The sequence below is a fragment of the Hydractinia symbiolongicarpus genome, chromosome 9, assembly GCF_029227915.1.
Source record: "Hydractinia symbiolongicarpus strain clone_291-10 chromosome 9, HSymV2.1, whole genome shotgun sequence".
Lineage (NCBI taxonomy): Eukaryota > Metazoa > Cnidaria > Hydrozoa > Anthoathecata > Hydractiniidae > Hydractinia > Hydractinia symbiolongicarpus.
The window spans coordinates 6,616,015-6,640,282 of NC_079883.1; the positions used below are offsets into that span (position 1 = coordinate 6,616,015).

Genomic DNA, 24,268 nt, shown 5'->3' on the forward strand with positions numbered 1-24,268 from the left:
ACAAGGTCAGCTGAAGGAAACATCTATTCAATGACGTCATCTCTGAGTCAAATTACTTTTTTATGTAAAACCAATTTTTGGTATTCGATTTGGAAACAGGTCCATTAAGCCTAAAGATTTTTCTTACCCGTTCTAAATATTTGATTCATTGAGATTACCTACGTGTAATATGAACACAATGCTACGTCAGAAATTAACCAAAATGAATGGTCCATTATACTGTAAAACTTCCTCAAGTTTTTTTTCCTGTTGAAATTGTTTCATAATTTCATATTCACTATCTTCCGCAACAAAATTCTACGTCAATTGGTAATATTTTCCCGTTTGAGACTGGAAACAATGACCCGTTCATAGAAGTATTAAAAAATTTCCAAAAAAGTTCATAAAATTGAAATTCACTCCACCTCTTGACAAGAAATTGTTTAAAAAATACTTTATGAAGCCATACAAATATTAAGAAAGTGTAAACAAACTAGACAACACCCTAAATGTTTCTTCCTTCCCAAAACGTAGCTACCTTATTATCGATATTAGACAACAAACAAAAAAATAGCAAATTCATGCTGTAGGTTTAGCGAACTTAAAAAGACGTATTTTCGTTAAGGATGGATATCATAAACTGAAAAATATTACATAAAATGCACAATGAACTACAAGGGACTATTTTTCCAGATTAAGCATGCTTTTAAACCAAATAGTCATTTCTTTTTATAATACTTTTATTACCAACGCCGATTAGGAACCCATTGTTTATAATAAATTGATTAATTGTTTAGAAACGAACTATTTGGCATAAAATATTTGTTGTTTTGATTCAACAGAAGTGGACAAGCACGAATTTGCTTTTTTCAAGGTTTGTCACCAACGTCATAACAACTGGTTCCACAGAAAGGAATATGTTGAGTAATAACTGATATGAACTCTAGAAGATCGAAATATATATCAAACATATTCATTGGTTGTGTTTATCTTGACAATATTTTTCCCTTTTTAATATTTGGTACTAACGCAGCCGGGTGACGTCATCGATGTGATAGGGACTTGAAATTGTAACAAGAAAATACGAAATAAGAAAGAAAACAAATTTTTGAAATTTCCACTACAACTAGTGGCTTTCTTTTAGATTTCGTTGAATTCGTAATGACAGAGTGATCAATCATGAATATTCTACTGATTGTCTTGTTAATGTCATACGAAGTCAGTTCATATGTGATGGATAGAGATTATTTAAGAAGACGATCAGAACTTTTTCAAGAAGACAGTGAAACACAGATCGGATTTGACATCAAGTTATCCGAAAAAGAACTAAAAGTGAACGCATTGCTTGTCGCCTTAAAAAAGAGGGAACTTGATTTGGCGTTTTCAACTGGTAGAAGTTTACAAGAAGCTAATTTCGTACTTGCCCGTGAGAAAATTAAACAAAGTGATGTATACAGATTTATAAGGAAGATGCCAAAAGGTAAAGTGATTTTTTTCTACATTATCAGCTCGCTTTGTAGTGGTTTAGCAGAAATATGTATTTGCTTAGTTACTATAGTAACAATCTCGGTCAGAAACATTGATAGAAAGGCATTTGTTTCTTTTTTTTGGTAAAAGCGTTAAACGGTTAATGATCTGCAGTAGTCAGACTGCAAAGTCATGACTTTTGCACACACGTAAACCAGAGAGACAGCGTTTAAAATTTGCTGGTTGCATTTATAACACAACTGCACAACGAAATAAACCACGGCACGAAATACGTGACAAATTGCCATGCTAACAATTAGTACATTTCAAGATTTTAAATTTAACCAAATAAACATAAGATTCTCAATCTGCTGTCTTAAGCCTACTGTCCTAAGTTTCTGTGAACATGACCATATAGAAATAGCTTATGCTTGCGTTGGTGAACTTTGAAATTAGCTGTCTTCTCTCAACATAGTTATGATTGTAGCTTTATGATTATCTTTCCTTGCGCTTAGAACATGACAGATGTTTTTATCCGACAAAATATGTATAAATAATTTTTTATCGTCTTTCTTGTTTTCAAAGGAGCAGTGCATCATATCCATGATATGTCAATGGCAAGTTATGAGAATGTGATCAAGAAGTGGACTTATAATGACATCTGTTTCATGTGTTACAATAACATTTTAAAAATTTTAAAATTCAAAATATCCAACACAAAGCCTGAAGATAGCCCCGGCGATAATTGCCAGTGGATATTGGTTGCAGAGGCTCGTATGAATTACACAAGTTCAGAAGACTTTGACGCAATGCTTTTATCATTTTTAACTTTTCAAAAAAATGATATAAGAAACCAAAACGATCTGTGGAATAAATTTGAAACTTTGTTTTTGACGTTTTCTGGTTTAATGACGTGAGTTCGTCTTTCCCTTATATGCAGTTTTTAAATATATTCTTTGAGATAACCTGTTATCTTAGGAGTACTAATTTTCGCGGGTACATTTTTTCGCGAATTTCGCATTTTTTTTTTGACCATTTTCGCGAAATTAAATGCCTGCGAAATATTTCGCGATGTTAATTTCGCGAAAATTAATACCCGCAAATTCCTTTTTCAATTGAATATTGCGAAAATTAATACCCGCGAAAAAAGCTAATTTTATCAGGTAGAGATGATAAACAAGACAACTTAAAAATACCACGCATATATTCCCAAAACCTAATCGACTACAACTTTATCACATCGTTTGTTTTTCTCCCCAAACATATCTCGAATGTCTCTTGACCGAACTTCTGCCTTCTTTTTACTTTTTATGCTTGACGAAGCCACACACGGCGTACATTTGCTGATTCCCACGAAATCGTTCTCTTGAATGACGGATAAGAACGTCCCCATTATCTCTTCATCTTTTGGTTAGAGATAGAGTTCCTCTAACAACTGTTCATACCGGGCAATCAATGAATGGTTCGTTATGCTGCTGCTGGGCATTGTGACGGTGACAAGGCAAGGAACCTTGAGTCGACCTTGAATAAGAGGGCTACGTCGATAATGCGTCATATTTCTGAAATCGCAAGAGATAAATGTTGTTTCCGAGACACGTTTTTAATCCTGTCGGAGTTTTACTTTGCTTATGAGTTCTAATTGAAGTCATATTTCGAACATTTTTTTCTTTCTAGAATATCAAGAGTCCCATTCATTTTTCGAATGAATGTGACACAGTAAACAATAGGGACGTTCGAACGTTTGTGAAATGATGGAAGATCCATCACTGCCACCTTTTCTATCACCATGGAAAATGAATTTCTCCCAATGCAGCTGATATACAAGGGAAAGACGAGCTAGAGTCTCCCGAAATTTCAGTTTCCGAATGGATTCTCTTTGAGCACTAATTTGAAGCATTATAGCAACGAGACGGAGTCTTTGAAGTTTCTTAAGAAGATCATTCTGCTGTACGTAAATACTGAACGGGAAAGGTTGGGGCTTGAAACACAACCAGCTTTGCTTACATATGACGTCTTTCGAGAACAAACAACTGATAAGTTTCCAGATGTGCAGAAAGATAGCAACATTTTGTCAACGAAGATACCACCGAACATGACACATGTGTTTCAAACACTGGATTTAACTGTGAACAAGTTCGCGAAAGACTTCATGAAGAGAACGTTTACTGCATGGTTTTCAAGACAAATACCTCTAGGACTATCGTCCTTCAGTTCTCAAACCACTGTACGCGAAATGGCTCGTTGCATTATATAATCATATGTCCACCGATGAAGGGAATGAAACTGTTGCCAATGGTTGAAAAAAAGCTATCAAACTTGGTTAAAGCCATTGGAGCCATTTGCAGATATATGCCCTCTGATTGAATCTCTCCAGTTACGTGAAAACATGAGTTTATCGACTCCCTTTCCAGAAGAGCTTGATTGTTTTTGCAAATCCAGGAAAGTGAAGATGACTCCGACTCAGAATGGGATTCTGACGGTGACTCTGATAATTACTCAGCACCAGAATCAGATGATGATGGAAATGCATTTGATGCATTCGACCATGGCTTATGATTAGTAAGAAAGTGGCAATTTTGTTAGAACATGTGTTTTAATTGCTTCAATTTCCCATTTCGGAAGGTTCTTCGTGGAATGCAAAGTTAATAAATTATATTGTTTTACTTAAAGTCTACTTCCGCGAAAATTAATTCCCGCGAAAATTCGAAATACGAACAATTCGTGAAAATTACTACCCACAAAACTCAAAATTTCTTCGATTCGCGAAAATTAATACCCACGAAGTACAACTTTTTTTGACTCGCAAAAAATAAATACCCGTGAAAATTAGTACTGCCAAGGTACAATCTATAGACCTTAAAAGTATACCCGACATTATATACTATCATCTTATAGATATGAAGAAATATTCAAAGATTATTTTTACAGTGGAATGCAAGAACTGGTAGAAGATAACGTACAGTTTGTAGAAGTTCGTGCAATGTTACCACCACTCTACTTTTTAAATGGTACAACCACTAAAGGCGGTAGAGAAACGTTGGAAACATACATTAAAGTTGCAAACAAATTTATATCTGAACATTCAGATCATTTCTTCGCAGCTAAATATATTTACTCTGTGCGTCGCTTTCTACCAAAAGAAACAATGAAACAAAAAGTTTTGGATGCGATTGATATGGTTGAGCGATATCCAAATCACTTGATAGGATTTGATCTAGTAGGACAAGAGGACACTGGAAGATCATTGTTTTATTATATTGATGAACTTCTTACACCAAAACATCTTGGAAAACATCTGCCTTACATTTTCCATGCTGGTAAGTATTCATTCTTTGTAATGCTGGAGATGTTCCTTTGTCTCATATGTACAAGCTTTTTCATGAAGACTTTTTTTAAAAAAAAACATAGCGTGGATTCAAATTATTGCTATTACTAAGGACAACACGCTCTTTAATTTCTCTATGATTTGCTATCAAATGAAAGAAATGCAGAATGCGAATTCTTTCCTAACACCCACTGATAATAGATTTTACTTGTGGACGTTTATGTTCACCTATAATAACTTGGAAATAATATTAATATTGGTGCGATTGCGGCATTGTTTATGAACTTTAAAAAATAAGACCAAAATGAAGCTGAATTTGAAGTTAGCTCTTACTATTAAGGTGGCAGAAACCTTTTTTTAGCTGTCCAAATAGCTGAATTATTTACTCAGTGTTTTATTTATACCATTTTTTTACTATTTCCTAAAAATATAGGCAATACATAATAAAATGATTTTAACACTAAAATTGCTGAGTCAGAAAAAATTTCTATTTAAAAATGTATCATAAACAAGAAAAAAATCGGCTTCTACAAGCTCCAAATTTTTACAATCTCGTTATTTTTCATCAGCTTCTGTTTTTAAATGAACCTTGGGATAACCCTGTTAAAACGGTGTGCTGAATTTTTTTGTTCATTTTTAGTTTTTTAACAATAGCCTTTTGTTTTTTTCAAAAGATTCTTTGTTAGCGTCCCCTGCTGCATCAAACGCTGCTAAAAGAAAAATATTCCGAATAAAAAGATTATCGCACACCGTATCATGGCTGCATGGTTCACCAAGCATATCTGAAAATTTTAAAGTAAAACGAAAATGCTATCAAAAGTTAAAACTCGTGCAGTGTAGCATAATGAAGATCGTCTTAAATTTCTACATAATGCGCCATCTTTGTTATTATTAACGTTTCTCTTTAATAATTACGTCATTTCTTTCTGTACAATTTTGCAAGCACGTAGACTTAAACTATAATTATTCATGAATTTTGTTTTAAAGAGGAATTGTTGAGGCTGAATATTTTTGGTGAAAGATAATAGTATTTTAGCCATAAAATCGTGACAAGTGTGTTATATCAGAAAAAAATGAATACATAGTCTGTAAACAATTTTTTGTAACTAATTATGTGAAAAAAAAAATTCAGATTTTTAAAAGGGTTACTGCTACCTTAAGAGCGAAAGGGAAAAATTAAGCTAAAAAAAGAATTAAAAGATAAGAACGGCCAGTCTCACTTCCGATTTTATTTATTCTGATAAAAAAAGTAGCCTTTTAAGAAAGAGCTTCTCATTTTTGTATGATAAACATACTTCATGTCAAGGTGAAACAGATTGGGAAGGAAGATTTATTGATCAAAATCTCTTCGACGCCATCTTATTAAACACATCTCGTATTGGACATGGATACGCTATCACGAAACATCCAACATTACGAAAATATACGAAAGAAAATAAGGTTGCAATTGAACTTTGTCCGATTTCTAATCAAGTAAGTATTACAATTGTTAAACTCGGTCAAAGCCAACTTCTCGATATTTAACAACGGAATTCGGGGTCCAAGGTTTCCTGATTAATCCAAATTCCTTACAATATCAACTACCATGATATTGTTTAGACAAAATGTAAGTATATGGTAATTATATTGTTTTGTATATTGTTCAAGAGACTAGAAGTACAAATAATGTTAAGAATAATAAACTAAAGTGACTTAGGATCGTAAAAACCACCAAAAACGGGATGTATTCACACTGTGTAGCTGTAGGTGGAGTTTATATACTAAAAGCTGTCCTACAAGGAAAAAAAGAAAATGGTTTTCATAAAATAATATTATTATTTTTATTAAAAGATACGCTGTTTCAGAATAAAAGTGACAATTATTTTTAATTAAGATACTTGGTCTGGTTTCTGATTTACGAGATCATCCAGCTGCTGATCTTCTTAGTGATAACCAGCCAATCACAGTTAGTCCTGATGATCCAGCCATCTGGCAAGCTTCTGGAGTCTCGTTTGATTTGTATCAAGTGTTTATGGCTATGACACCTGCACATGCTGGTCTAGCAGTTTTAAAGAAGTTGGCTTTAAACTCTATCAGGTATTTGATATCTCACAACGCCTATTCATTTGATCGGCTTTTTATCCAGAGCATATTTATCTAGCGCTATCTTAAATCAAATTTGAATTGATACTTAAAATGGTTTTCCCTGATAGAAAATGCCCTACAAGCATAAAATTTTTTTATCAAACATCTTTTTAAACGTACCATACACCTAAAGTATATTCTAAGAAGTGCCTCCTTTGAAACTCTCGCTCAGCATTAGTACTTTGGGGATTCTGTCCAACCATAGAAATATATCTCTATGGTCCAACACTTAAACTACAGAAAGGGAAGGATATTGATCAAAATTTGATAGGAATCGTTATTGATAGTATTAAATAAGTCAGATATGTAGTTATTAAAAGGCTTCGTTCTGTTTTGTACTTCTGTCCAATAAACTTAAATTCAATTATCTTTTACGTATTTTGAGTAGCACCATTAGCAAATGGACTAAAGTTTGACTAAATTGTGATCAACGTCCTTGAATATTATGTTACGTATTCGAGTACTTTTCTTCTCTCTAGTTATAGCAATCCTAATGAATTGGAGAAGTTTTCGTTAATGGAAATGTGGAAGCAGAAATGGGAAATCTTTCTCGACAATATTATACTGGAGTACCGACTATAATTCTAGTTAATAACCGACAAACGTTGATGCAGTGGGTGAAAGCTTAAGTCTCTGGCATAATTTAGGTCTGGCTCAACGATAGAATACCGTGGACTGTTTTAACTGCGGATGCTCTGCTTATCATCGCTGTTCTGTCTTATGTCTGGAGTTATAGCAACATGTGAAGAATACTAAAAGCCACCATTGACTGTTTACGAATTGTAAATAACGAATTTGAAACAAAATTATTTTTGGATTTCTGCGAAGGAATGTGTCGAAGGTAATGTCATAACCAAAACTAAGAAGTCCGTAAACACATAAAGATTTTACATAGAGACTGATGATATAAATAGTTTTTGCGAAAAGCTTCTCTCATATTTTAATCTTTTGATTTTTTACTGTTTATGCTTGGTATTTTACGTACATAAATGTTTTAATCGAATTTTCTTTTTGTGGTCGAAGTGGTTTAGGTGGTTGTTTACAGTTTTTAATGCTTTGGATGCTTTTGTATCCTAAAGATTTTATATTCAAAAATTCATCCGAAAAGTAAAACATTCAGATTTAAATCATGTAAACGCACCCCCCCCCCCCCCCAGCAACCCTCCCCCCTCCCTGTGCGTGACACACCGCTTTAGGATAGGGCACGGGAACTAGGGGCGCAATTTTTAGAATTTAGAATTTATGTTAGAATTTTGCTGACATTGCAATATTGCACAAAAATAAAATGGCAGAGAAGACGTTGGTCGGTTTGGTTGAGAACGCGATTTTTTTTTATTATGTTTGCTTTGCTCCCAAACAGTTAGGTAATCGAGATGCTTTTCTGAAATTTATATAGTATATATCCAGTAATTCGTTAGCATAATAATTTTGTGGACGAATTGATTTTTAGCAGCAAATATTTGGCAAATTTGTTGCCTGGCGGACGCGATTGGGATGCGACGTCACGTGTGTAGGCATGACTTTAGAATACCCCCTGCTCTTCTAATTTTCCATCAAATTAACCTACATGACAACGTGTAGGTCAGCAAAAATAAAAAATAAAATAAAAACCAGGTAAAAATAATAACTATACAGTTACAATCCAAACCAGAAAAAGAAAATGCATGTAGCTACACACCAACGCAACCAACGCGTACATGTAAAATTGCAATGCAAAGGTTTCTTTGCGCATAAAAGCAATGCATTGCAATCACGTTTTTTATTTCTACAATAGTTTTAGCGAGAGTTGACAGACGTAACAATAGCTAGCTAGCTAGCCTCTTCACTGTATAAACAAAAAATTAAAATGTCTATTAAAACAATCATAAAATCACAATTGTATAAAACTTGGGCAGAACTAAATAAAGAACTGATGGGGCATGAAATAAACTACAATAAATTTTTTACAGTATATACCTACCTTTGTGTCTCAGTTTATTGATGTCATCGCTAAGTCTGCCGGAACAAATATTGGATTCATGTTACCTTCAATTTTAACTGCAATCAATTACTTAGCATCAAGCCGGTCTGGATTTGTATACATAACAAATTAATATCCTCTCTTTCATCATCTGGCTTAACAGAGTTATCAAAATTACGAAGAGCACATTTGTTAATTCCGAGATTCAGGAATATCTGCTGAAAATAATGAAACAATATGACGAAAAAGAGTGAGCGAGCTTGAAATATTATGCAAGTTTTTAGTGGAGAAACTTGCATCTTCAATTATGGGACTGAAAACAGAAGAGACACTATGTATATTAGGTAAGCATCAACTATTAATATGTAACTACAGATTACCACAAGCAAGCGTCATGGTAAGGGTTAGGTTATATACGTATCAGATGCATGTTTTACTTACTTTAACATCAATGCATTGTACATTGACAAGAGCCGTAATTCATGTAAACCATGTAGCCAAACAGTACCAAAGTATGCAGCAATATATCTATCTCAAAGAATGAAATTTATGACAATATAAAAACACCATTTTAATCTGTATTTTCTAAAAAACACATCACCAGTTACATTACGTTATAATGAATTGTGTCAAACTTGCTGTATACAGTACTGGAATCAGGATACCTAACATCTAACGGGATCTAATTGTGACCATCGCAATAGAAAAAATGTTAACTAAAAACTTTGTGATTGTCGCAATGGATGGTGAATAGCACCAATGAAAAAAAACATAAGTTATTTTAATAAAAAAGCTTAGTGTGTATTTAAGTGCAAAATATTTATACGGGCTATAGATTAGTGGCAAATATTTAAAATCATATGAAGGAGGGCATTACGACAAGCTTATTCTACTTTGTTTATATTATTTTAACTAAATAGTATTGACTAAAAGTCTTGCAATATTAGATTTTATCAAGCGTAATTTTAAACATATATAATAATCATAACGAAGGAGGGTGTTACAACAATAATCTTCTTTTTGCAAGATGGAATAAGAAAATATTTGTTTGTTTTCATTTTTTTTTTTACTTTTTGCTTGATATTATTATTTGTTTGTTTGATTGTGATAATTAGTGTCGGTCGGACCCGTAGAACAACTAATTAAGTTAGAGTTGTCTAAGCAAGAAAGAAGCTTACGGTGACAAAATATTTTTGATTTTAAAAAACAAAAAAAAAACAAAAAAATATTTATACTTAATGGTGTTATTCTCTCATGACATTAATTAAGTGATTATTATAATGTTTAAAGATGCCAAAGTCATGATGCATTGTGAAAGTCGATCACGCGATGGATCCGTGACTTTCACGATGCTTAAAAATTTTACTATCGCTGCAGCATCACAACTTGTGCGCGACCCGCTCAAAACGTGATCCACGATGTTGGGTGTCCTGATTCTAGTACTGTACCCATACAACCACAATATAAATTTCTCAGTCTTGCAGCCTTACAGCAATATTTTACTTTTTTTTCCAGGTGCAACTCAGATCAAGACATTGGCATTATTATATGACGTTGATTATATCCATTTATTGAACGTAGAAATCTATTTCACACTGAAATAATTTCAATAATCTTACTAATTACTAAACAATGAAATGAACAGGAGAGCATGCTAGCCAAACAATACAAAAAGTTGGATCCACATCAGACGTTTCCACTTAATGTGGATATGGCACAAGTAGTTACAATAAAGCTACGAAGTCATCGTACATTAATTTCAGGTACCATACATATATGCATGAATTGTATCATATTGACTTATATTAACTTCTTATTAATATCACTTTTTAATAAAAATATTGATTTCATTTTAGGTACCTATTTAAAAAAAAAAAGTGTCCAGTATGTTATTGTGACATGAAATACATGTTGTCATCAACATATTCATGGGGTTAAGTGGCGTTGCTAGATCACACGAAAAATGTATCTATACGAAGAAATTCTTGGTTTGAAGGTTGAAGCATGACTTTAGAAGAAGTATTTGAACTGACGGACTGGTGGAGCACAGGTATGGAAATATTACTGTGATTCAAAACTTTTAATTTTGAACATCTTAAAAACTTTAACTTATTCAGTCTTTTTCATTTTACCACTTTTTTAAAAGACCAAACTCTCTAATATTTTTTTTGGATGGACAATCTCTTCTAATTTTAGCTAAAAAAAGCATTTTTTTATAATTTTGCAGACCTTACTTTGTTGATACTCTAATTCTAAAATAAAAACATGATCTTCTTTTGTAAACAGGAGCCGAACAAGTAAACATTGTCAAGAAATGGGTTTATCATTGGCAACTAACTATTGTGGACTGAGCAAACTTTTTGAGAGGAATTTGCAATAAGATCGTGATAAAACGATCAAAACCAATTGGTGGAAAAGGCGTCAAAGTGCAAATTGACGAATCGAAATTTGGAAAGCAAAAGTACCATCTCAGTTATAAAGTAGAAGGACAATGGGTCTTCGGAGGGATAAAATCCAAATCATGAAAAATTTTTATGATTCCTCTGGAAAAGCGAGATCGCAATACCCATCATTAAAAAATATGTCTTACCAGGAACAACAATTGTCAGTGACTGCTGGAAAGCCTATGACATTCTCAATGAACTAGACTATCACCATTTAAAAGTGAATCATTCAATTGAATTTGCAAACGAGTCTGGTGATCATACCAACAAAATAGAGGGGCATTGGCAACAAGCAATAGCAGTAACGCCAAAATTTAGTGTCAGGAAAAATTGCGTCACATTTCGGGAAAATTTATGTGGCAATATGCAAGTAAGGACAAAGATCTGTTTATGCAAATTATATCAGACACTTCCTCTATTTATATTATTTTGGAAATTATGTAAGTTTTTGCCATTATAAATCCTTATAACCAGTAAAAAAATAAATTTTACTATATAGTTATTCGGTTTTTAGTTCTACATATAAAAAAAAAATTTATGATATTTTTTGTGCACAGTCTCCAAGTAAATTGACGTACTCAATCACACAAACACCCCCTAGATCAATTTCGATCATAAGTAACAAATAACGTAAGTAATAAGTAATATAAGTAACGCAAATAACAAAGAATGTAAATAATCAATAACATTTGCTATCTTATTCTCCCTTTTCCACTCGTTAAGTTAAAGCAAAGTCTAAAATTACGAGAGGTTTAATGGATTGTTTTTTGTTTTTATTTTAAAAATAGATATATAATTCTGCTATACATTAAACATGCCTTTTTATTGAGCGGCTAACACAATAATAGTAATAATAACTTATTATTCATTTTTTTATGATGATGTTTTCGCATTTATGCTAAAAGTTTTGCAGCTTGTGAAAAAATCCTACTACAGTCCTGACCCGAGCCTTCGTAGCAAAGACTAACGGCGAAGACTAACGGCGACAAAATAAAACTTGGGCGTAGGTATAAAGAGATTTAATCCTTGTTATAGAAATAGAATGTGTAGACCACGTAGGTTGCATAGGTTACTTTTATATAAATTTGATTGTCGTTATACAAATAGCACCCGGGTGTAGGTCACAATGGTTACTTTTATATAAATTGATCGTCGTTATAAAATTAGAACTCCAGCGTAGGTCACATAGGTCGTGTAGGTTACTTTGGTTAATACATAGCATGCATTAGTCACGTAGGTCGTGTAGGCTACTTTTATAAGAATTCTTACTTATTGCAGGGGATATTCTTAAGTCGCTCCTGTATGTATATTGTACCATGCTCCATTCAGATGGGGGTGAAATATAGACTTTTTATGGTCAAACCTTTACAGTTGAAACCTGAACCAAAAACAAAACTTACAAAAAAATGCACTTAAAATTTAGCCAATTAGCAAACACTAAAGCCACGTAAACCACTGTATTGGCATTTTTTTAAAATCCCTATTTCATTCTTTAGATCAGCAAATGTCACATGATACTTTTACACCAATTACAGGTCCATATTTTTTATGGCAGCAATCAAGAATCAAGGGAAAACATGCCATTCAACTCTATAAATAGCGGCTGGATTTTTTGTAGCTAGCAGAATCCTTGTTCTCTAGCTACAAACCTGTCATATTGTGTAGTTTTAGGTGGGTGTTTTCTAGTTTAGCTGTACAAATATATCAACAAAGTTCCCACTATGGTTATTCCCTATAAATTAAATGTTTTAACTTACTCACAGCAGGTTTTTTTTGCAACACACAGCTATACCTCTTGACATTGTATTCGAAGACAGTTTTCCCTCGCTTTCACCTTACTTTTTGATAGTGGTCCTTCATTTAAACAGTTACTTTCTTATGGAAAAGTATTGTCTGTACATTTTGTTTTCAGAAATTCCCTTTTTCTAAAACATAAAATTTGAAGCAAGAAAAGAAAGATAGCTATTAGCCAATACAGGATAACTATACGTACGTTCAGTACAATTCGACGCTCATATTGCTAATTATATGGTAGACATATTTTTTGCTAAATTTTCCACACTTTTTCTTTATGCCCAACTATGTCTTTTCAATGTTTTTCCATAAACTCAGGGTAGTGCGTTGTCATTTTATGAGCATTCATAAATTGAATTAGCTAATTATATGATATATGCGTGATATGCTATATCCAGGCCTAACAGATTAATTTTAAATAAGATGTAACAAAGTCACTTCCCACCACCATTTACCAATTTAGAAATGAAGACACAATTGATTTACTATGTTAATTAATAAGAATTCATAGCACCTATAACCTGGCGTGTCATGAAAACCAAATTACCTATATAATGGCAGCTGAAATTATCTGTTTCACCTATATAACTTAATGGAATTTAATTTTGCAAATCGAATTTTTGAATACTGAATTTTGAGTTTTGAGAAGATATAATTTATTCTTACGAATTGCCAATTTCTGTTACATAATCTGGCAAGTTTAATATGCTTTTATTCTACACATTTTTTTTATAAGAATACCAAAATTATAACCAGGATGGTTAGTATTCTTTATTTCTCAGTTGATCTAAACATTAGATCTTTTTTTAGCCTGAAATACCAGCCTAATATTCCTATATAATGTTATAAAAAAAAAATGTTTTGCAAAAGGTATTTAATACCTAATTTGAACAAAAATATTTAATTAAGTTGTGCTTTGTCCTTTATACTAGGTTTATTTGACTTTTTCCAAGAATTTGATACCAAGCCATATCATAATAGTTATCATTTTTAATAATTAATATCTTAATTGTAAAAAGTAATGGTTAAGAGTAAGTTTGAAAAGTAAAGGTTTTGTATTAATAATGCAATTGATATATTTCCCTAAATCTAAGCTAAAAGTTATTTACCTGTGGAAAATTAGACATACAATATGTACGTTATGTAAACAGATCTTTATTCCTAATTATGGCATAAAGCCGCACATCTAAACCTAAAAGATATAATAAACATAATGACAATCTTGCCACTACATTCTCTCTTAATAAAGCAAAATGTTCAACAAAAGAAACTACAAGAAGCAGGAACACAATGTAAGAATGTTTTGAAAGACAATGTTGTCAAACATTTGGAAGTGTCATATGGCATACTGTTTATTTGTTCTAATTAACCAAAACTTAAGGGTATTTCAACTGTTCTCTGCCGGATAGTATACGAAGCAGGTTTAAAGCTGAAGCAGTGCCTTTCGTAAGGCAGTCAGCAATCTGATCACTTGATTTTGTAAGAATGAGTTCCCCGATTTCTCCTTTTTCGACCATCTCATGAAGTGCATAAATATCAATATACAATGGTTTATCTTCTATGACGTTGGTATTTTTGACTGCCTCCCCAAGCGATTTATTGTTTGATATACAGATAATTGGTATATCAACTGAAAAAATCTCTTTAATTAAGGCTCTGATCAACATAGCATGTTCTGCACCTTCTAAGAGAGCCATGGTTTCCGTACCCATGGCGCTTTTAACTACACGTTTTAACTTGTGAGATCTCTAAATAAGTGGCGCAATTTTGCTTTCACCATGCAGTAGCAGAACAAGTCCACCTTGTGAAATTTTGTAGCTATTTTGCATTTTTCTTCAGGTGATTTTACAGTGAGATCATTGACTGTGAATATAACTCTGGTGGCATTTTCACACTAAGATGTTTTGTTAACAGCAACTTGCTTAGGTGTAAGAGGAATACAGTAATGGCCATTTGACGTGTGTTGTAAAGGAATGTCTCTTCCAAACATAGTGACTTTATCATTACCAAAATCAAGTTGGCTATTAGCTGCTTTCAGACTCTGTTTTGATAACAATAACGGTATTCACAATCAACAACATCAGTAAGAGTATGGGCTTGGATTCCAGCCATATTAACAGGGATATTAACTTGTTTAACTGAGGGGAAGCTTCCACCTGGCCCAAATTTAAAGGACTTGTTACCCTTACTTTCAGCTTCTGGCAAAGTGTCTATCTAACAGTCAAGCTAATTTTTACCACAAACTGTCGATGAACATCCTGAGTCTACTAAAGCACAATTCAAAGACTCAGACACGACTTGCTCCAAAGCATTGTTCCACACCCTTTGCAAAAAACTGCGCATGTACTTCATCCTGCCCTTTGCTTCCTTTATTCTTATCAGGACAGTCATTAATAAAATGCATTATAGATTTGGAATGGTGACATGGCAATGGATGTCCATCAGGGTTGTACTGGCTTCTTTTAGCACTGTAATATTTACCACCTTTGCCACGTCCATGAGTGTTCCAATTGTTTAAACGACGTCTGTCAAACTTTTGACCATATAATACTTCTTGCTCAACACCAATATCATTACTGTCTGTACTACTTTCACTTTCAGCATATTGATCATAAATAGCTTTTATCTGTTTTTTCATAGAGTCATGTGAGGGAATGAACCGTAGCACATGTTAGTTTACGTGTAGCTTTCAGTAAATCTGCGTTTTTCAGAAGTTGATATGCGGGAACTGCAGCTGATAACTCAATTTTGAAACTCTTAAGTTTTTGATTCAGCTGTTCAAATTCATTTACATAATCACCAACCAACATTGTCTTGGAACGGTGAAAGGTTTCAAATTTTTCGTAAGCATTGAACATTGTTTGATCTTCAGTAATACCGTAAAGTTCTTTTAATTTATTAACAAGTTTATTTAAACCATCGTCTTCATTCAATTCTTCTTTCGTTAAGGCTGAACATGCCCAATGCACTTTTGAATTTAAATCAAAATCCCCATCCATAATCCATACTTTTGTGCCATCGTGATTGTTCCAGTTGCAATCTTCTTAACTAGCCTCTGCTACCAGAATGTGAACAGATCTTTATTCTTAATTATGGCATAATGTTGTACATATAAACCTAAAAGATATAATGAACATAATGACACCTTACCCCTTATGTAAATAAGGAACCAGTTATGTAAAAGAGTAATTTTAAGTATGCAGGAGAATTAAACGCATGATCACAAGTCACTGTGAAACTAAACATGTATAAAAATTTTATGCATTAGGGTCTGCTATATGGTGTTAACTTTTAAAATGTATATGTTATTCATAATATTATTTTAAGATTAAAAACATGTCTCACTTCATACTACGTTTTCGAGCTGTGCCATTATTGATGCGTCACATTCAAGAAGGGTGGCTAGTATTTCATCAATGTAGAGCAAAAAGTTTTAGTAAGTTCAATTTTGTATTTGTTGACCAATGCATGATAATGATAATGTTTTATTATGAATGTAAACAAATCTTTGTGTTTAGTTAAATTAAGGAGTTCTTACTGCGGAATGATGGCACCTCTTTGTAATTCACACAATCAAAAGAGAAGTTACAGTATCGGTATGTGATGGATTTGAAGCTAATTGTTCCCCTTAAATTCAGCTAAGTACCATAACTTTAGCTGACTGTTGTTATTAACAAAAAATTAAAAAAAAGATACTTTTGATATTTTACTGAGAAATTACTATCTCCATAAATTTGTATAACACACGTTACAAAATATCAATATATCATATTTGTAATGTAGTTACAGAATATATATTTATGGGATATGACCTTCCTATAGCATTACACATTCCTGCTCATCCTCCTTTTTTCTTCCCCTAAACTGCTTACACCTTTATTGTCATTTTTTTATTTTTGTATGCCATTTTAATGTTGGGGCATGAGCGAAAAGTGATTTTATGTATCACAAGTTCTATACCATGTACACACTTACTGATCAAACTAAAGTTGTACAATAATTAGTCATATTTACAAAACTATTACAATAATGTGATAAAGAATATATTATGCGTAGCATGCTCTTCTTATCAAATGGGTGATAAGAGGTATTCCTGCATGGCGTGTTCTTCTCCGCCTTGCTGCCGTAATATTTCTTTTGTCATTTTCTTGCTGCAGGATTTTTTGACTGCGTTTCTCTCCTTAGTCTCTCCGAAGTGTTGCTGATGCAACAATAACTGATATATTTTTTCTATTGTGTTACATTGTTTCTGCTGGTAACTTTAGTTTCTCTATATAGACAAATTAATCTTTTTGTGCATAGGTGAATACGATAAATTGTGGCAAGCAGTTAGCAGTGGGCGTGGAAAAGGTCGTGGCGGTAAAAAGAAAGTACGCCCTAAAGACATTGATGGTGAATTTTTAAAGTTTGGTGAGTTAGCTATTTTGTGTATTTTTCACGTTTAGTGTGGAATTTTTTGAGGACATTTGTATTAGTAGCGACAATTTTTGTGGCCAACAACAAATGTGACTTGATTCATTACCTTATAGATATTTTGATAACTCTGAAAGGAAAATGTTTGCTTCGTTCAATAAACAAGGATCCTTAATTTTAAAGATACCTAAGTATTTCTTTAAAATAATATTTTTTAATTCATCGAAAAGGTAAAGATTTATAAGATATTTATTTGAATAAAAAAACGTAAATATATATTTTGAAGGAATATGAAAGAAAAACAGGAAAAGAATATTGCTTGTAACTTTTTTTTATAATCTGAATTATTTTGAACATTTTACAAGAATTTAGCATCTATGTCTATTCAGTGAAATATTTATCAGATATTAAAAAATATATAAATATAGCTCTGTTCCTAGGCGCATTGAGCACTCTGGTGACATGCAGTACTTAGGAATCTGAGAATTTTCTCAACATCAAGGGCTAATGTTTCATGCATGCTGAGTTAAACCAATTTGTTAAGCCTTTGAAGACAATCCATAAAGTTTATCCTCTTTCCGTAAAGTTTAATCTTTATTCTGAATTTTAAAATTCAGGTAGTGCTAATATGAAGTGGCCTGGATTGAATGAACCAATCAAATTAGGACAAGGCAGCGAGAGACGTCAGAAGCACCAGCGCGAGATGGAAGATAGAGGGAAATTTAGTCGTGCAAACCGAATGGATCCTACAAAACGTGGTTGGACGGGTACTACTTGGCCGGGACGGCATGCTGGTGCGCCGCAGTTACCAAATGGAGGTGACCACACCTTTTTTATATATGTTGCGTAAATCTTTTAGTTTTTTAATTTTTTTCAATATTTAACTATTTTGCTTTTGTTACATAGATATCAAGGAAGATTTTGATTCAATAGTTATTGAGGTAATTTTTGTTGAATTATCGAGGTAATCTTCGGGTTAAGCCAGACGAACTTAAGAATGGCATGTCAAGTTTTAAAAAATTTTTCTAGGTAAAGAAAGTATCTGTTACACGAGCAAGTGGAAAAAGAAAAAGGACAAGTGCTTTGGTTGTGGTGGGAAATAAACAGGGATCAATTGGTAAGGTATATATTGTATTTCAAATCCAGGTGCAGGATTGGTGTCTTTCTCAGATTTAAGGACCCGTCAAAGGCTCTGCATTAAAAAGTCATTTATCGCTTTAAATGCAATGGTTGCGATGTCATCTATGGTGAAGAACCATGCGACATATGAAGGTTGGAGCTTTCCAACATATAGGCGTTTTCCCTTTGACTGAAAAGACGCCAAGATTTAGAATTCTAATGCTTTGCTGCTATATATCAAATACTGCAATAACGTACAAAGTTTTTTAGTAGTTTACTCTCCATTGCAGATGCTAATTTTGATTTAGAACTAAAAGAAAGCTTGTTAATCCGTAGGGACAAGCCTATCCTCAATAGAAACATTGCTTCTATGCCTTGATATCTATTTTCGGATTTTATTTCGTAACATCTTCCCTACTACAAAAGTCACACACGCGTCACAAAATTTCTTTTTTAATGGAGTTTTTGTTTGAACTTTATACTTGAGAATGGCCGTTGTGTTGTTGAAGCATTGTTAGTAACGTACTGAAATGTTTTGTCAAAAAGAGTTTTTTTTATCAAATTCATTTTATTATATTATATTGTATCGTATTGTTATGTTTTATATGTCAACTTAAATCACCTCTGCGTAGTGTCTGTAAGTTTTTTTTTCTTCCAAGGGTGGGCCATAGGAAAAGGAACGTTCGCTTCAGCTGCTATCCGAAAGGTACTTCTTTTTTATATATTCTCTATCAACATCTATACAGTAGCTGACTAACAATAATGTTGGAGAATGTGATGAAGCTATCAGGAAAAATATTGTAAATTTAAAGTTTGCAAGTTTGATCTCGAAAACTGCACGACTTTCGCAGTGGAAAATTGAGAAATATCGAGGCTTAGAAATTTCGCTTATAGAAAAGAAAATTGTGGTGTTGAAATTTGAGAATCGAACTGGGCCTCAAACAGTTTAAAATAGAAGACAACACATTTTTATTAGAACTAAAATGATTAAAATTAATTAGCTAGCTGGCTCGCGCGTGCTTCTTTTCAACTCTTCTATGGAAACTTAAACATGTATAAAGTGTTTTTTTTTGTTGCTGTTTGTTTTAGGCTCGAAACAAAGCGGTCAACTATCTTCACTATGTCCCTATTTGTGAAGGGAACACAAGTGAGTAGCACAAAGGGCTTTGATTGTTGCCATTTATATTCAAAAACAAAAACTTTAGAAAATTTTCAAGTTGAGCTGTTTTTGCATTGTTGTTTAATTCGTCTTGCTTTTAACAACCTTGCAATGCTGTCTTTGACGGTAAATATTTCAAGCATGTCTACTTCGTTAAATATTTCAAGCATGTCTACTTCGTTAAATTTTTAACGAACAAGCTCGAGTTGTTAGTGTCAAAAAAGTAGAAGGGGATTATAAAAATAACATTAGGTACGGGCCTAACTCCGTTCCGTTGAGAATAAAAGATTTGTTTTTAAGTATCCATATTATAACAGCGAAATATCTGCAGTGGTCAGTAATATTATGTAATTAAAATGAGATAAAATCAGTCATAAAAACAGGCCCCATTGCAAAAGCACAACTAATTTGAACTTACCCAAAGGATAAACTCTTTGGACGGAAATAAGCAGTTTATTTCACGATAAAACGAAGCACGTCTAGACTTCCAGGACACATAAAATTTTGGTCGGTTTTTTTGCAACCAAATAGGGTGTGGCGAAAGTGAAAAAATACGCAGACCATTGATCTGAAAGTGATTTAAGATTACACTTTTTTCCTTAAGTTATTGTGTTACACACTTCCTTTTCCTGTTGACAATAAACATTACAATTTTTTTTATAGTTTATCATAATATACGAACAAAAATCAAAAGTACTGAAGTTCAGTTTGAGAGAAAAGTACCAGGTATGAAATAGTTGTTAAAGTTACGACAACCGAATTTAAATCCTTGTTTCAGATGTTGTAAAGTGAATACAGTGAGATTTGAAAGAAATAGAAATATGGACGACTGTACATGGTTTATCATTTTTAAAACAACAGTGCCACGAAAGTCATCAGATCCTCTTTGTGCTCGCTTTTTAACAAACTTTTTTCTAAATTTACGATCTTTATTGTTAGACTGCTTGTTCGATCTTTATTTTTCCATGTTTAGGATACGGTCGAAGAGCACAGCGCATTATTCGTGCAATAACAGAATTAGCTGGAATTGAAAATATTCGTTGCAAGATAGTTGGTCGAACAACCCCATTGACAGTTGTAAGAGCTACTTTCCAAGGTTTACAAATGCAGGTAAGTGTGTTCAGTTTTTTTTTTTTTTTGATCCGAAATAATCATTTCTGACACCTTTTTTTGCGCCGATCCCTCTAGACGAATATATACTCTATAAGAATATTAAAGATGAATTTACACAAAATGTTTGAAATATCATAAGTTTATGCTCTTCTCAAAATTTTGCGTGAATGATTATTAACGTTTCGTTTGTTATTCATTTTTTTACTCATATGAACTTGTATCCTATTACTCGTGTAAAGTGAATTTTCTCAGGTTCCTTTTGAAGTATTTTTTCTCGACAAAATCTAGTTGTCTGTTTGTCAAATGAATTAGTCCGCTTAAACAACAGTACCTTATGATGTTTCAATTTTAACTGTGCTAAGAATATGCTAAAAATATATGAGGATGATTTTTGCCCAAAAGTTAAAAATATTTATGTTAAAACGAGTAGAAACTATTCTTATAAAAAAAAGCGTGTAAAAGTAGCAAATTTTTTTTTCTTAAGCGGATAAGTTTTTGTGTAGAATAAATTTTTGCTAGGTAAAAATTTAACCAACTCCACGCAAAAGCACGGGTGTTTGCAAAATTAAGTTAAAAATTGAAGTAATATCTATTTTTATAGATGGATATACTGCTAGTTATAACTATAAAAAGGTGTAATATTTTTTCTGCTAAATAAAAAACAATATATGTTGAAAGGGAATCGCTAAAACCTTTCGGGTATGCCTTTTTACTCATCATATTTATGCCATCTTTTAGGAAACCCACGAAGAGTTAGCTGAACGCACTGGGAAGTTTGTTGTTGAGTATCGAGAAGAGCAAGGCAGCCGACCTATTGTCGTGGCCACACCTTCTGAAAAAGCTGTGAAGCGAAGAATAGAACTGGAAAGTAAAAGCAAGGGCGAAGATATTACAAGATACTTTGATCCATATAGAGGGGCGCATAGACCGAAATCTATTCGGGACGTTCAAGGAACGCATCACGATGTGATGGCAGATTTGTGAATTTTAATGTATTTTATGGTGAATTATCATTACCGTAGATTCGAGTTTATAATTTTTTACCTTTTAAAATTTTAGAATTCCTACCCAAGCCTTTTACTTAAAAACAATAAATATATATCCAAAAGACTAATTAATACGCTTTTTTGTGAAAATATGCTTTATCTTAGTTCGTTTAAACTTTTTTTCTCAGTGGAAGATTAAAATCGCGAAACTGTTTATTGAATTCTCTGATTAAAGTAATAATGATATTTATTTGACGTTAACTTTCGTTTGAGAAAATCATGGCTGCCGAAACGTCGTAAATATCTAACGATAAAAATGACCAACTTAGCAACTGACTAATAATTAATTGCTATGCGTCAGTGAGATGCTTTTTTTTACAGCGTGTCATCGTTAAAAGATCACCTTTACCGTTGTCAATAATGCAAGGGAAAAAAGACTCTTGTTGAAAAAGCCATAGAAGGTTTTTGGGATTTTTAGGATGTCCGGCTGAAAAGTTTGTTTAGCGTTTTAGCACCCTCAGAATTTTTCTTGAAACCCAGGCCGCGTATTATTTTTTTAATTTGAGGGGGCTTTTATATCAAGACCAATTTTCTATCAACGTAAATAACCAGCGCCTGATTAATCGCCCATTCCAAAAAAGTACCCACCCAACCTCGACCCTTGAACTTCGTTTCATTCTCTGGCACTTTTGGATGGTCTAAGATTGTCAGAAGGACAAAAAGGTCTGAGGTCGAAATTAGTTCCCACCCGTAGGTTAAATATTTTTAATAAGCGCCAAGTGCCCGAATAACGATTAAGCGGCCATGGTGTTGGACTGGGCGGTTAATTAAACAAGTCAGGTGATCTGTAATAGATAGGTTTATATATAAATGCAAGCAACAGATCTTTTAAAAAAATTTTGCGGTAACAGAAGATGAATAAAGATATTAATTTTTTTCTATCAGCTGTTAAAAACAAGGCCGATAACGAGTAATGACATTATGACTTAGCATTTGTAATATACAGTACACGTTTTTTTTTATAAGAAACCTGGTAAAGGGCCTACTTCTAAAAGTTTCTTATTTGTAGGCTGAAATTCCATGTTTTTAGTTCCAAAAGTTTCTTATTTAGTTTCTTATATATATAAGTAATATCTGTTTTGTATGCAGTATCGGTAACAAACTGCCCGACGGTTGTCAAAGCAAACAAAAACAAAAATTCGAATGTGATGAAATGTTCTTGTAAATTGAGTGCGTGTTTTATTGATGATTTACTGTGGTGTGTATTATTCCCATTGGGAACTTAGGTACAGTAACGTAATAAAACTACTTACACTCTAGTGATGATTGTAACATCTTCAATTAATTGTAAGAATTAATTAGACACAAGTTTCTTATCTCAGAAATAGACATAGAATGCAATAGTAAAAGTTTCTTAATTTCTGAAGGTTACATGTAGGTTTCTTATAAACATGTTTCTTATGAAAACAACAACGTTTATAAGAGTGGAAATAAAATAAAATGATATAAGACAAACGTAACATGTTGTAATAATAATCGAACCAGGTGACTCTCGATATAACAACGAACCCCAGATATAGTAAACGTCTCAATAACGAAAACTAAAAAGGATAACGATTCAAAATATTAAATGCATGCAAAGTAACGACATTAATATATAAGATTACCGGTGTCCAATGGAGATATACCGATATAAAAAAATACATTAAAAATTACATTAAATACATATATATTTACAAGGAAAAAATCTAAATTTTAGCCAGTTGATGATCGACATCAATGTTTTCAGCAACCAATCTACTGCACTGACCTGAGATTTACCCTACGGAAGCCTCTAATACACAAAAGGCACGATCTCGGCAGTGAAAAACTCAGTTTCGTTAGGATCCACGATATCACATTGCCCAGGTTTTGCTTTTTTTCGCTGCGATGTCAGCAAATCGATGGTAGAATATTTGGCACTCTCGACCCATTCCGCCATAAATCGAGAATACCAACGGTGTGAAGCATCCGTTCTCAACTTTCAATACTATTTCGTTGTATCGATTCTTCTTCTCACCCTCGTTCCTAAAATGACATCGCTTTAGGTTAAAATAACGCGATGCGTTTGGATTAAAGACCCTTATATCATGAAATGCATTTTGCCCTTTTTCCCAAAATCCTCGAGCTCTTACGTCTAAACGAGCTTCGTGCGACGTTTTCACTGATCGTTTGTCAAACTTTTTACCAGTGAGAGGCATCAACATAGGTTCCGATTCGACATCTTTACAAACTTGTGAAACCATATTTGTGGTGATGTCCCGAACATTGTTGTGACGGATGATAACAAATCAACCTTTCTTACAGTTCATAGCATGTTGAAAATCAAATTTGGCACCGCATGTA

At 33.0% G+C, this 24,268-nt stretch overlaps 2 protein-coding genes across 2 annotated transcripts; both read left to right on the forward strand.

The window, feature by feature from the left end:
• The first annotated feature begins 2,928 nt into the window (after positions 1-2,928).
• LOC130657537 (adenosine deaminase 2-like) lies at positions 2,929-7,917 on the forward strand. The gene is made up of 4 exons (XM_057460524.1): positions 2,929-4,763; positions 6,078-6,244; positions 6,645-6,847; positions 7,375-7,917. Exons 1-4 carry the CDS (start codon positions 4,379-4,381, stop codon positions 7,475-7,477), a joined length of 858 nt encoding a protein of 285 aa, XP_057316507.1. The 5' UTR covers positions 2,929-4,378; the 3' UTR covers positions 7,478-7,917.
• An 8,430-nt stretch (positions 7,918-16,347) lies between these two features.
• On the forward strand, positions 16,348-22,011 carry LOC130656942 (28S ribosomal protein S5, mitochondrial-like). The gene is made up of 11 exons (XM_057459887.1): positions 16,348-16,529; positions 16,612-16,689; positions 17,396-17,503; positions 18,124-18,324; positions 18,413-18,447; positions 18,536-18,623; positions 19,285-19,331; positions 19,715-19,772; positions 20,448-20,510; positions 20,758-20,894; positions 21,636-22,011. The coding sequence occupies exons 1-11, from the start codon at positions 16,430-16,432 to the stop codon at positions 21,879-21,881; spliced, it is 1,161 nt and encodes a 386-aa protein (XP_057315870.1). The 5' UTR covers positions 16,348-16,429; the 3' UTR covers positions 21,882-22,011.
• The last annotated feature ends 2,257 nt before the right edge of the window (positions 22,012-24,268 follow it).